Source organism: Astyanax mexicanus, chromosome 1, assembly GCF_023375975.1.
Source record: "Astyanax mexicanus isolate ESR-SI-001 chromosome 1, AstMex3_surface, whole genome shotgun sequence".
Taxonomy (NCBI): domain Eukaryota; kingdom Metazoa; phylum Chordata; class Actinopteri; order Characiformes; family Acestrorhamphidae; genus Astyanax; species Astyanax mexicanus.
In genome coordinates this window covers 45,726,830-45,742,032 of record NC_064408.1, presented here as the reverse complement: position 1 = coordinate 45,742,032, position 15,203 = coordinate 45,726,830, and the positions used below count along the sequence as shown (strand labels likewise).

General features: G+C 38.5%; 1 protein-coding gene across 1 annotated transcript in view; it reads left to right on the top strand.

Moving 5' to 3' along the window:
* The window catches only part of LOC103026919 (exostosin-1), a 439,195-nt gene extending 438,325 nt beyond the window's left edge, over positions 1 to 870 (top strand). The window contains exon 12 of the mRNA XM_007229972.3: positions 330 to 870. Within this exon, the coding sequence (XP_007230034.2) occupies positions 330 to 515 (186 nt within the window). The 3' untranslated portion in view covers positions 516 to 870. The remainder of the gene's footprint in view (positions 1 to 329) is intronic.
* Positions 871 to 15,203: the final 14,333 nt, after the last annotated feature.

Sequence of the window (15,203 nt, the reverse complement as noted above, 5' to 3'; positions counted from 1 at the left end):
TCCAGGCTGCATTGCTGCATAATGGACACAGTTTGGATTCCAGTGCACATAAGAAATTGGTTTTCGGCTTTTAATGCAGTTTGAGCTTCCATACAGAAAACTGCTCACACTTGGGCAACTATGTTTTTTCTGCAGTGTACATAAGCCTCAGTATTAGTCACTTTCTTATTTTGATATAGTATTATAAAAAGGATATTTTGAATGTTCTCATCACATTGCTCTCTCTTCTCACTGCTACACACTAGCAAAGCACCTGATAAAGTTTCTGTCTGTACATTTTAGATTCTCAGGTATCACATGTTTTTTAACCCTTTTTAACGTTCTTTCAGGGTTCCAAATCATCCCGGTGGGCAGACCCAGACCACTTTGCGCAGAGACAGTCCTGCATGAACTCCTTCACCGGCTGGTTTGGGTTCATGCCCCTGCTTCACTCTCAGCTCCGTCTGGACCCCGTCCTGTTCAAGGATCAGGTCTCCATCTTACGCAAGAAATACAGGGACATCGAGCGCTTATAGGGGGCGCCCCACCTCCCCGCCAATCACAAATCATCTCTATAAAAGTGACTGCCTTTTTTTTAAGGCGTGCCGTTTTGCCTGGACTCGGTCTCATAAATATTATGTCTGCAAATCATTAATTAAGAAAAGAATATGCAACTCTGGGCATTTTTCCTTTCAGCGGCTGCGGTCGAAGCGACTGTGGGCGTTTGAGATTGAGGCGGACTTTACATCCTTGTCATCTTTATCGTTGTTTGTGGAGACGCCCAGCACTCCTCGATGCCTGCAATATGTACTTTCAGTTCCCTTATTTTTTGTACGATTTTCTCTTTTTTTAAAAAAGAAGTCTAAAGTCTAAATAAAATTTCTGAATGCACGCTGGGGTTTGAGTGCTGATTTAATGTGCTTGGCTGTCATTTGCAGTCTGTTTCAGCTGATTTTTTTGTGGCAGCTTAGCGTGAAATTAGAGTGTTTATTTTTGGTCGCTACGTAATGTAAGGAGGTTTAAGTGAGAATGAGTGTAACTTTCTGAAATGTGTTCTGTCTGCAGTTACTACAGCTACTTACTGTGCCTTTCTATTTGCATCTACAAAAGTTTTTTTTTCTTTTATGTGAATATGTATGCAAGTGTGTGTGTGTGTGTGTGTGGTTGTTCACTCTGGCATAAAACAAATTGAGGACATCTCTCTTCTCAAAATGGTTTATTCCATGTTAGAATGGTTTCTTTGTTGGAATAATAACTATGTCTGTCACAATTAGCCAACGTAAAGGTCTGTCAAATGGATATATTGTAAATATACCTTCCATAGGGGCACATTTTTCCATGATATGCTCCTCTGCTCCACCAATCAGATGTGACTTAAGTACACGTTTCATCTGCATACTATTTGTTTTTCAATATGTTGAAAGTACAACATTTTTTAGGAAGTTCACTGAATTCTTTTTGCCGAATTCTACAGGGCATTTCAGCACTTATTTGCAAACTTATTTGCAAATTGTTGTTTAGTGGTTTAGCCTCTTGCGTTATAGCTTATATACAGCTCTGGAAAAAATAAGAGACAACTTAAAAAAAGTTTATTTGATTTGACCAAAGTAAAAACCTCCGGAATATAATCAAGAGGAAGATGGACAATCATAAGCCATCAAACCAAGCTGAACTGCTTGATTTTTTGCACCAGGAGTGGAATAAAGTTATCCAAAAGCAGTGTGTAAGACTGGTGGAGGAGAACATGCCATGATGCATGAAAACTGTAATTAAAAACTAGAGTTATGTTGATTTCTGAACTCTTAAAACTTTTGCATTTTGCATTTTTTGAGGTCTGAAAGCTCTGCATATTTTTTGTTATTTCAGCCATTTCTAATTTTCTGCAAATACATGCTCTATAGAAATGACAATATTTCTAGTTGGAATTTAAATATATAGCAAAATCAGAGAAACTGATTTAGAAACGGAAGTGGTCTCAGAGCTGTATGTCTGGTCATAAAGTCTTTTGTAGATACTAATCTATAACAAATACACACCCACCCCCTGAAGGCTGTTTCTAATTTGTGAGACAAACAAATGAGAGAACTTTCCTGAAGATAAGTTGAAGATTCTGCTGCCATCAGCAGTAGAGGTGTTCCTTGGCCTACCAGTCATTTTGTGATTAATGAGCTCAACAGTGTGTTCTTTCTTCTTAATGATGTTCCACGCATCTGATGAATAAAGAACAGCTCTCACAGGCTTTACTTTTACCGGCAAAGTGTCCCAAACAATGTGCTTCCGTTAAATGAGAGGGTCTTCAAAAAAAAGTGCTGTGAAATTAGTTCATAGCTCACGTGTGCAAATTTATTTACCAGAGGTATTTTTTGGGAGTGCAGTATTTCAGAGTTTATTTGCTATTTGAGTTGAGAATCATAATTGAACTCCACTGGTGTTGATTAAACTTTACCAATTTGCACTCACTTTTTTGGAGAGAGTTTACCCCATTTCATTAAGTGGAGTTTTATAACAGAAAAAAAAGGTATTGCTCCTCCCACTCTCCAACCTATATAAACCGTCACTTCCTCCCCATCTTTATTTTCTCCCTTTCTCTTCCTGTTTCTCTTTGCGTGGGGGGGCTTCAGCTTCACGCTTTTCCAGTGAAGCTGCCCCGAACTCCTGCCCAATCATCTGAGTTCACCCCCCCCCCCTCCCTTTTCCTTCTCTTTCATTCAAGGGCGTGGGGAAAGAGAGCAGAGTACATATTATCTACATTGAACTGCTGTGTCATGATTGGGCAGAAATCAGACATATGCAGATACTAATAAAAGAGAACTTTATCAGTACAAACAATAGGCAGAGGGATAGTGAGGTGGAAAAGGGTCAATACCAGCAAACAACAAATAACAAAGAGCGTTCATACCAGAGAAGGTACAGTCCAGAGTCATACACGGCAGAGCAATATCAGAGGCAAGGCAAAAATGAGATCAAAACATGATAAGGCAAACAAGAGCAGAGAAACGCTTGGTAAGAAATAGATTCTGTCAATACTCAGCAAGAGAACTGAGGCCCTTATTAAGGGCTAACAATCAGACTATCAGTTTCTAAAGTGTAGCATGTGCATACCTGTCTCTCCCCCATTCTTCACTTACAATCAGTGTGTAGTCTGTTCCTTCCCTTGTTTATTCAGATAATAATATTATAGAATGGTTGACTGCCTTGCCACTGTGTTGTAGGCTATAAGAACAAGTTACCATTGACTTTTTTTGCAATGAATTAACTAAGAGAACTGCAATAAATTACCTAAATGTTCCCATTTATTAAGAAAATAGGCTGTCAGAAACCACATTTAGTATTCTATTAATACACAACCTAACCATACCTATGCAAAAAATAAGTTATATTGCGTGAAAAAAACAAATATGACAGACAAATAATTGCCTACTTGAAATCATGTTACTCACTTCTAGATGAATTTTCAAAGGAAGTCAAGAAGAGTCAGCAATACTACATAGTGACAGGGAGTTATGGGTCGATGGGACAAACCTTAATGCAAATAAATGAATCTGGCAGCCAATAGGAATGATTTACTTATTGTGTGATGAATTAGAAAATGTTGACTTTCGGTGTAGGTTTGACAGTGTGTCAGTAGTAATGAAACTAACTCTATTTGCTGATCGTGTGTGTGTGTGAGTAAGTGTGTGTGTGAGGGTGTGTGTGTGTGTTAACAGGTCAAGAATCTGACTGATGTATAAACTCTTTCATCTCTCCCTTGAGGAGCACAAGCAACACAGGAAAGACCAGACAGGCGGAGCTTCACCTTTTCATAGCACTCCCTCCATACCTCCTTCACTATCTCTATCTCTGCCTTTACTCCTCCCCCTCTCCTTTTCCTTGTCCCTTTGTTAATATCTCTGTGTTCTTCTTCTTTTCTCTGTCAGTTTTCATTACAGGTGATGTCTTCTTTATGACACTTCTAACACTCGGTTTGAAGTAAAGCTTATGTTGCAAAACTTTCAGCTCAGGTTATGAATATTCATGCTGTTACATCACTTTTCAACAGTATGCACACTTAGCTACAGGCATTTTGTTCCTTTTTATTTCATTATAAAGTTTAGTTACTCTTTATTGAACAGTATAATTGTGTATTATATATGAATAGATTACTTATGGAATGCAACCAGGCTGAGGTGTTTCTGGAATACTTTAACATTTTAGTGATGTTTTGCATGGCAGAATTCTCATGGAAAACACTATGCTCAAATCACTAGCATTGTAAGACTGTTGGAAGCATTGGCTAAAAACGCAGTATTTCAGAATGCTGGGGGAGAATGGAAGTAAACTATCCCAAAAATGTTGGCACTTGTTATCATATTATGTTCCAGATGGCCAGAGTGAACACAAACGCACACTCAGGTGACACAGACCTTTTCCCCAATTATGTAAGGGAAAGAGAATGAAAGCCGCTACCCTCGTGTGCATATTCATGAAGTGCATGCAAAACAGAGAGAGTTCTGATTGGCCTGTTTTTTGCAAAGAGTCTGGGTGGGCAGTGTTTTTCCCTCCCCCTTCACCTCTAAGTACTTAAAAGTATATCCATGTCTGGTAAAAGTAAAGTATTTTGTCCAGGTCCAGGGGTACCTCCCTGAAATAATTTTTTGCAACTTGGGATATCTGTGAACCTGTTATAAAGAGGGAAAACATATTTGAGAGAAGTCGTTTTACGTATAGTATGTTTAATTTCCATTTTCTGTAGAAAACAGACCTTTCCCCTAGTAATAAGTACCAATTTTTAAGCAGAAAAATGCAGGTAACAAAACGGAAAGCAGTGAATAAAGCCATGTGGAGGTGTATATGTAAAACCGCCGCTTATATAATCAGTACAGGTACTAGTGAATAAGGAACAGACTGAGACCAAAACTGGACACTTCCGGTCAGTTCCGTGTTTCTGCCAAACACGTCCGGTCTGTTGGAGAGCTGGAAAGAAAGCTGACGGCCAATTTCAGTGGTGGGAGTGGAGTCACTTCCATTTAAAGGTAGAATAACTGTGTGTGTGTGTGTGTGTGCGTGTGTGTGTGTTTGGTCACGCTCTGTCCTTGAGCCAAAAAAGCTGTCAAAAGAGTGTAAATCCAATAGCTATAGACATCAGACCAGCCATCTATGGGTGTCAGCAACAAGGTATTGCAATGTATGTGTGTGTGTGTGTGTGTGTGTGTGTGTGTGACGCATGTCTCCTGCCCATAGCACAGCCGACCTCACATCAAAAACACAGTTGAATTCTCTTCACATCAATCAGCAGGACACGCTCAGCCCACGCTTTAAAGGCAGATGGCAACTTTCGCTTTTGGCCCAGTCTGACTCAATCCATACCTGACAGTGAGTGCCCCTGTAGTGTTTACCTCTCTCTCTCCTTTTTTTTCTCTCTCTCTCTCTCTGTCTCTCTCTCTCTCTCCCTTTTCACTTTCTCTCTCTGTCTCTCGCATCAAAGCATCATGACGCTGCAATGAAATAGCACAATTCACCACAGCCATACAATGCCAGCTTTATTCCTATTAGTAAATTATGCATGCATATTATTTGATTGCATCTTTATCAGGTTGTGATTTACTACAATACCTTTTTAAAAGCAATAACTATTATGTTTTGTTTTTATTCATGCTTTAAAAAAAAGATGCACACTGAATGTTTTATTATTAAAGAAACACTTTTTTTCATTTCTTTTCCTTTATGTTTTCTAAGTATGCTATTCCTGGAAAAAAAAAAAACACATTTTGCGAGAATGTCCCTACAAGTTTGTTGCCTTTTTAGGCAAGTGTGGCACTCTAAAATAGTTAAGTGTGTGAAAATAGTAGCCCCCTATTTTATTTTTATGTATGATCTCCTTCTCATATTTAAAACTACTGTTAAGATTCCTTTTATTATATAACAGGGTAATATAAGTTTCGCCAGTAGAGGGCGCTCGGTGACAGGCACCAGGGTCTAATACTCTAACCAGCAGAGAAAGTTAGTCAGTACCTGGTGGAGCAGTTAGCAGATAACACACCGAGGAGCTCCTGTAACCTGCTGTTTCTGTGTTTTGCAGGTAAGCTGGGTGATAAATTGTAGATAAAGTGAGAGTTAACAGTAGTAGTGACTCATAAGAGCTTTCTGTTGTGAAAATGTCGAACTTGTAGTCGAGGCAGTCGTTTTAATGAGTTTCAGAGCTGTTTTAGGTTTGAGAGTTTATTGGTAGAAGCATAGACTGTGTATAGCTGGACTGAGCATCGTCTCTCAAAAGTGAAGCCACCACAGGTCGGGCGCCCCCTGCTGTTCGGCTGCAGAAAGCTGTGTAACCCCACCCATCCCCATAGGTTTCAATGGCAAAACAGACAACTTTCTGTTACGTTTTTTTCTAATATACTGTAATTCTACCTCCATTATTTAAATGTAACAGCTAGTGTAACCTCTTCTTATATTGTCAAATTTTTATATCCTCACAGAATTCGTTTTTTAAAGCGTTATTGAGCTCTATTTAAATAGGTGTGGTTATTGTAAAAAGGGCTGGGTTACACCTAGCCGGGGCGGGACCAATAACAGACCGTCAGCAGAACCTGCATCATGTCTTTTTTCCCCTTACGTCAAGCAGTAGACTAGTACTAGTAGTTAGTCAAACGTTTAGCTAGCTCACTGTACTACCGTTATTATTTTTTATCAGCTAAACTGAATTTAGATTGTTGTATTAATAATGTCGTGTTCTGCTGTTAATTGCTCTAACAGACATTCTGGACAAAGTTCTTTGCAGTTTTTTCGGTAAGTTTGCTGGCTGTTTTTCCCTCCACTCCTGTGTCTGTGTGCATTTTATTTTATTAATTATCAAGATCTTAGGCGAACCATTTAATCTCGGTTGGATTATATAGCTAGCTTAATTTGTTAGCTATCATTAGTGTAGCTATCTAACTAACTATATTCGCTAGACTCTGTAGAATTAATATTTTTACTTGGTCAGTGGCTTCGCCCGTCACCGGTGCGTGCGGCAAGCTGACCCAGATAGCATGAAGGCTCTGCCCGAGATCCGCTGATGTACAGCAGCACTGGTTTAGACTCTGCATAATCCGTGCAGAATTTAGCCAAATGTGCTCAGTTCGTCTCAGCGGCAAAATGAACTGAGCTTCAGTACCGGATTCGTCTCGTTGTTTAAAGCAATAACTAGTCCTGGCATTCACTGCCGTTTGGTGATGTTTTTTTTTCGCTGTATTTTATTATACTTCCACTTGCTACATACAGAACTATCATGTGGCTGGGTACACAGTTAATATCCATAACGTGCACGAACTGCACTGTTACTATGAAAATATTAATCTTATCGTGCTGCAGATAAGTTCTCGGCTCGGCTGGACTCCGCTCCGCTCGGCAGACTGTGTGAGCTCTGTGGAGGCAGTCCTCAGGGGCGGGGTTATTTAAATGAGCAGGCTGTCTCTCCACAGTCTTTCTCCCTCCTCTGGTCTCTACTGCGCAGACTCGGGTTTCAGGATCACCAACATGGCGGAAGATTTTGGCTTCATTTTCATTGAATGAATGGGAACGGCAACACAGCGTCCATCTTTATATACAGTCTATGGGTAGAAGCTAAAGCTAAATGTGAATCAGACTGAGCCTCGTGCTAAACTGTGAAGCACATGTGGTCTTATACTTGAACTAGTCTAGTTACTCGGCTAGAATTGAAGTCTTTATTGTCAATTTTTGCAATTTTTTGAGCTATTTTTGGTTTAAAGCTGCACTATAAATGTTCTGTTTACCAGATGAAGTGTAAAATGCTTTCTGTTAATTCATTAATATGGAATATAGGAGACATATGCTAAAAAGAGCTTCATTTAAAATGGATTCTGATTAAAATACTAATTTTAATTTTAATACTAATAATTTGAGTTTGGTTGGTTTGAAAGCATGAACAACCTGACCAAGCTAGACAACCAGAATGAACAAGCTTGATCATGCTAATTTGCACAACCAACATGACCAAACTGACTTACCAGCATGACCAAGATAACCAAGCTGAGCTGCGTTTCCTGAAAACGATCTGAAATCTTAGCGATTAACGAAGTTAGTTTACAAAGGATGTGAGAAAAGAACAAGCCAGTTCTGGGAGACTTTCCCCTAGCGAAACTTTATGAATGAGTTTAAAGAACGTCTTTGTTCACTCCTTCCCCGAAACAGCATGCTTAATCGAACCAAAAAATCGATTCAACATTTCTGAATATACAGTATTTTTTAGGCCCAAAAACGTAGAAATGTGCTGGAACCATTATACATATTCTAAAAAAAATACCTAAGCATGGTGAAACACTGGTACAAAATAAATAAACAAAACAAAGTTTATATTAATGCTACAATCTATTTTTAACTACTCAAATAAGTAAAAACAATAAAAAAAATCTGTACAGAATAAAGGTCAGTCAATTCGAAAAAAAATCAAGAACTTTTGAAAGTATCCTCAAGTGCAGTGGCGTTTACTATCAAAAATGTTATGATGAAACTGGCTCTCATCAGGACCGGCTAAGGACAGGAAGACCAAAAGTTACCTCTGTTGTATATATGTGTACAGTTTTACTTTCTTTTAATTAGATAGGTCTGTTCTGCTACTAAAAAAAAAAAAAACATTTAAACTCAATACCAGCACTCTTATCAACATGTCATCACTGTCCAATGAAAAACATGCATCTTCATTTTTGTCGATTATTAATTTACTACACAGTTTGAACCCACAAACTGTCCTTTACACAATGTCAAAATTTATTAATAAATGGACCAATAGAAATTCTCCAAAATTACCTGAACCTGAATTACACTTTTTACATTGACTTTCATAAAAAATTAAGAATGTCTTTTCTCTCTCCTGTAAAGTTGCTGTTTTGGAGATGTTTTTCATTGGACAGCAATGCGATAAATGTTGATTTAGTTTTAAAATACTGTTATAAGCTCAGTGGCTTTTGTTTTAAGTTCTTCATTACTTTTTCCTTGCAATGTTTTTCTGCAACAGGCCCCAGGTCTGTTGCATCACTTCCGAGTAACACTGTGTTCCTGAGCTTCTTTACCCTATTTCAGTTTTCAAAAACAATATGTCTTTAATGACTCGATGGGAGTCTAACAGCCTGAAATCAATCAGCGAGTGGAACACTGTGCAAATGTAATTCTCTTTCAATAAAACTTCAGAGAAAGTAGCGCTTTGCCCTCCGCTAATAAAAATGTTGATTCCTGTCCCCCGCAGGTTTGATAAGTGCTTGTCAATAAACACTAATAGACTCTCCTTGGCCTAAATTGGCCGGAGATGGAAGACGCGTGGAGAGAAGCGCCTCTTTCATCAGTTATGATATTAGATCAGGGTGTGATGATGAGTGAGTGTTACAGCATGACCACAACTTATTTCCGTACCATGGTTAGATCATAAATAATCATTACTTTCTCTCGCTTTCGCCCTCTCTCACACATACACACACATGCACACACAAACGAGCTGGCTTTCTCTCTCATCACACCCTCATTCCTCCTCATTTAAGCGTTCAAAATCAACTCATCTACGTCTGCTTATTTATTCAGGCACACAGTTATTTATTCAAGGAATCCCAACTGAGACAGAAAACGGCTTCTCAGAGGAGCTCAGCGCGTATCGCGCTAACAAACAAATACAGAAATGCAAAAGAGTGCAATGAATAATCACACTCACAATAACTCACGATAATATGAACAATATGATATGTTGTGATGAACAAAAGCTTACATTGTCTGTATTATAAGCCAACAATATGGACTGAGTTGCAGAATTAGTAATGTTTGCAATCTTAGGAACCACCATGCTTGGCATAGCAACTAGGACCATATCAGATCAGAAATGTAGCCAAGAGGCCCATGATCACTCTGAAAGAACTGCAGGGATCTACAGCTGAGGTGGAGGACTCTGTCCATAGGACAACAATCAGTCATACACTGCACAAATCTGGCCTTTATGGAAGTGGCAAAAAGAAAGCACTGTTGAAAGAAAGACATAAAAAAGTGTTTTTTGGCCTAAATACAAAGTGCTTTGTGTGACTGAAAAGTAACACTGCTCATCACCCTGAACACACCATTCCCAAAAGTGAAACATGGTGGTAGCAGCATCATGGTTTGGGCCTGCTTTTCTTCAGCAGGGACAGGGAAGATGGTTAAAATTGATGGGAAGATGGATGGAGCCAATTACAAGACCATTCTGGAAGAAAACCTGTTGGAGTCTGCAAAAGACCTGAGACTGGGACGGAGATTTATCTTCCAACAAGACAATGATCCAAAACATAAAGCAAAATCAACAATGGAATGGTTCGCAAATAAACGTGTTAGAATGGCCAAGTCAAAGTCCAGACCTGAATCCACTGGAGAATCTGTGGAAAGAGATGAAAACTGCTGTTCACAAACCAACGCTGTCCATCCAACCTCTCTGAGCTCCAGCTGTTTCGCAAGGAAGAATGGGCAAAAATCTCAGTCTCTCGATGTGCAAAACTCACAGAGACAAACCCCAAGCGACTTGCAGCTGTAATCACAGCAAAAGGTGGCGCTACAAAGTATTAATGCAAAGGGGGCGAGTAATATTGCACGCCCCACATTTTTAAGTTTTTTTATTTCTAAAAAAAAGTTTTAAATATCCAATAAATTTAATTTCACTTCACGGTTGTGTCCCACTTGTTGATTCTTCACAAAACATTAAAATTTCATATCTTTATGTGTGAAGCCTGCAAAGTGGCAAAAGTTTGAAAAGTTCAAATGGGCCAAATACTTTTGCAAGGCACTGTAATTTTGACACCTTTTCACTAAACATGGAGAGTTGGTGGGCTGTAATGATATAAATTGGTATTGGAAAGCCCAACTGTGTCCAACTAACATTAGACAATGTACAAACTCACTCAGCCCACCCATGCCCACCTAGAATACATAAGTCCAGTCCAGTGTTCCTAACATATGATCCTCACATCAGTATGTTAGTTGGATGGGATTATTTAACAGTCCTGGGAATTGCTAAAACTTGCAATTATTTTACATTTTCTTCAGGAATTGCACTGTGCAATGCAATGCTTTGAAAGAATATGAAGAGTAATTTTTCCTTTATATAATTACATGTAAATAAATGTGTCTAATTACTACCTCCATCTCTGTGTAACCAGGCTAGACTAAGAACTAAATCCAGACTCCCCCAACCCAATGACATTGCACTATGATTTTTCAGGCACTTGTGTGAATAGCAGTTGGTGCACTGAGAATACACTTCTCTATTTCTATCACTCTCAGCGGCCCACATGGTCCACACAGCCCACACACATAGTGGCCCACCGGGAATAGTCCCGGTGTTCTGACGATTTGTGCTAACTTGTCAAAATGTCCAACCACAGCATATATTTAGGGCTACGGCTGCCTAAATAAAACAGTAGGTAGAATATAGTGATAGGCTAAAAGCACCATATCAGAAACTGCTCCCAGCAGAAGTATTGGTAGGATTGTGTAAATTACTTATCAGAAAAGCTACCAGTATTAAAAATATAATAATCTAATAGCACAGATTTCTGTAAGGGTAAAGATTATTGCAGTGATAAAAAAAAGATCTTTTTTTCATGTACCTTATTGGAGCACTCAAGCAATACTGTATAAAGACAGGAAGATGAAAACTTGGAAGAGTAAAAATGCAAAAATTACTAATACTATACAGGTGCTGTGCACATATACAGTATAGTATCCATTGGTAGAATGGCTTTATGGGAAGAGCTTTTTTTTTTTTGAAAACCTATAACCATGTTATCTAGAACTATAGCTCCAAAGTCATGTTAGTGCTCCACCGATCTGTATTAGATAGAGCAGTTTCCCCGCCGTGTCCCACTTCACTAGCCAGGGCAGCAGTAGTGTATTGGACTGCGACCTTTACAACACAAGTTTAATTCCGTGTGAGGAGTGGTGTGTTTATTAATTTATTTGTTTCCTTTCTTCTTGGGTTTACCTGCTTTGAGATCAACTGTCCTCCAGTTGGGTTAAACAACCCTCTGGGCTGGAGAGCTACTTCTATTTTCCAATTTTTTTTACAGATTTTTTTTTTGTGGCCTGTCACATGGCTTTGAAAATTGCCAACCCCTGAAGTAGTGTCTTTATTGTTGCTACTCCAGGTTCGCTACATTGCTAACTGCACTATATAACTCTGGTGAAGTGAGCCTTATCTTGATTGCGGCTGTAAAGCCCCATTTATAAGAGGACACAGGAGATGCATTTGAACACCAGATCTGAAAGGCTTTGGATTTTGTCAATCATTTGTGATCGAATCACACAAACATGTTAATGCAAAGAATGAACAGGGATTTAAAGATCCCAGCACAGATTTAATGCCCTTGTCATGTAATTAAATATGTAAAACAGTGAATCTTGAACAGATCTGTGTTTTCCTAATCCGGTTAATATAACATAGTCTAGTGTGTAGCCATATTATGAGCCCATAAATGATCACTTAATCGTAAATGATCGTCTTGTTTTTGTTTTTTTCTTTTCCTTTCTTCCTTTTCATTTCTCTCCTTGCTTTTCTGGATTCCTGATGGATAACTCCACTTCATGATTGCTGAAGTTTCATATTTTGCCGGCTGCAGGAATCGAGGATCTGGCTGAATAGTGGGAGGGGCCCCCATGAAGGGGATTCCAAAAACAGTGTTGTTGTAATTTCCTGCATTGACCATCGTAGAATTTAAAGAGGCTCTCACACAGTTTTTTTTTTTTTTTTTCAGTTCATAACCAACGTCATTGTCTGGGGGCCCCAGGCAATTGCTAAGTTGGCTTGCCTTGTTGCAACAGGCCTGGCCTGGGGTGTTGTTCTGCATATGCTATATGAAGCAGGTAACAGGATAGTCACAGGGGGAATTTTTTTAAACAGTAAATGTTATACTGAAATCATATTTTAGCCAGTCAATATGTACATAAATGTTGAATTATGGTTGTGGTTGAATTGAGGTCAATTTGTTCAGAAGTATAGTTTAATTTGGAGATGCTTAGGGCAATGTTGATGTCTTTTGTAAGGTTATGTTCACAGTACAAGCAACACTGCTCAAATCAGATTTTTTGCTAAGATCTTGACAGTTCACATTCACACATGCAAGTGACCTGTATCTGTGTGTGATGTGAACTAATCTGTCCCTAAAATGCCTCACATGCACAAATTGATATTTGAGAGACGACTCGTAGCTTTATAAAGGGAAATGGATGTGTTAGCATCTCATATGTGGAGCATCTTTTGCTGGAGTGGAGAAACAGCAAACAGCTGGTCTGAAGTACATGCTCAGATCGAGGAGATAAAGAAAGGCCAGGTGGTTTGCTTTTGCTGTTTTTACAGCTATAGCTTCTCAGCTGCACCAAGAGATGCGTAAAAATGAAAAAAACGCATAAATTCTGATTTGACTGTTTACATACATGTCGCATGTCCATTGATTGGTTAGGTATTCAAATTCATTCGAATCGAATGATTTGAAAAAAATCGGATTCTGCATGTTCACACAGCCATGAAAAAATCTGATTTAAGCCACATTGATCAAATAATCTGATTTGAATGTGAACATAGACTTAGATTCTGTCTGATCTGGTAGATATGAGATAAAGATCAGAAAGTATTTAGAAAACAAGACAGAAAATCTGTATTCATATTTGAACATGTTCAGAATATACATAATGCATTCATATTACTGAGTTTTTCTGTAGTTGTGGTGCGTGGGCTGATCTGTCCACTTCGCCACTGGGTAAACTATGTGTAGAGATGGATTGGTGGCTGTGTTTTTTTTTTTGCCATGTATGCATATTTAAGTACAGGAGCGAATCCCTGCCGCTCAAAGCCACTGTTTTGCACACCAGTCTTGCGTACGTCTTATTAGTCCCCTGGCCTGGGGGCCACGTTGCCATAGCTACAGTTCGCGGCACTGGACAGCACTGTTTGTTTGGAGGTCGGTGAGGCTCTCCTTGCAGTGTTACAGTGATTGGCCCCCTCTGTTTACTCTGTTTACTCTCCCTCTCTCCTTCCCCACCTCCCCTTCTCCTTCTCTCATTTCATTTTCATTTCAGTAACGCTTTATTGGCTTTGGCAGTGCACAGAAATTGACTTTCACAGTACAATTTTGCCAAGGCAATACAAAGTGTGTACTATCACACAAAAAAAATTTACAGTGCCAGTCAAATGTTTGGACACATTTGCACATTGCAGATTTTTGTATTGTGAAAACACCTAAAGCATAAAATAAACCATATGGAATTATGCAGTGTCAGACAAATTAAGACAAATGTCAGACAAGTAAATCATCCAATTAAAGGCCAATGTAAGTTTGACACAGAAGTATAAATTGCTATAAAGTATAAATCATACACAAGTCTAAAAAGGAGACGTCTAAATACAAAAATCAGGGCAAATGGTACAAAAAACTGTAAGCAAATGGTACAAAGGGCAAAGCAAAAGAGTAGTCAAAAACACAAAAACGAGTCAGACAAATAACAACAAAAGGAATCAAACAAAAGAAACGCTTAGTAAAAAAGCTAGTAAACTAGATTTAACAGCTGGCGTGGAGCTACTGAAAAGGAGCGGTATATATACTAACAAGACCAGGTGCAGGTAATCAGAAACTCGGAGAGCTTGAACGCCATAGCGTCACGTGATCAGAAGAGTCCAGAAGGTCCAATGTGAGTACATCCTGGAAGTTGGAGTCTTTATAGTGTATCAAAGTCCAGAGCAGGCAGACTGACAATGTCAGGACTGACAGTCATGTCTCATAGACCCTACAAACATACTTATAACACCACTATAATGCATTTATACATGGTTATACATTTCTTTAAAAATGAATAAAACATTATATCTATGTTTATTATGCATTATGAATTGTGATCGTAATGTATCATCAGCTGTGTTTATAGGATGCTATATGCCAATAACAAAAACTTCATCAAAGATGCCTCAACAAAGCATGCTTTAATTATTTATAACCAGTTATGAATTATACTTATATTACATATTATAATAGCTTATATTTGTTTATAATGTATTTTAATGTGTCGTTTTACACTCTAAGTAAGTAAGTGTCAGATGTCTATCATTGGAATGTATTGATAATGACAGATATATTATATTTTAATATAGATACGTAACATACTACAAGCACATATTAAGATGCATTAAAATCAAAATTTATAATGCATAATAAACATGGCTGTAATGTGTTATAAATTGTTATAATTATGTA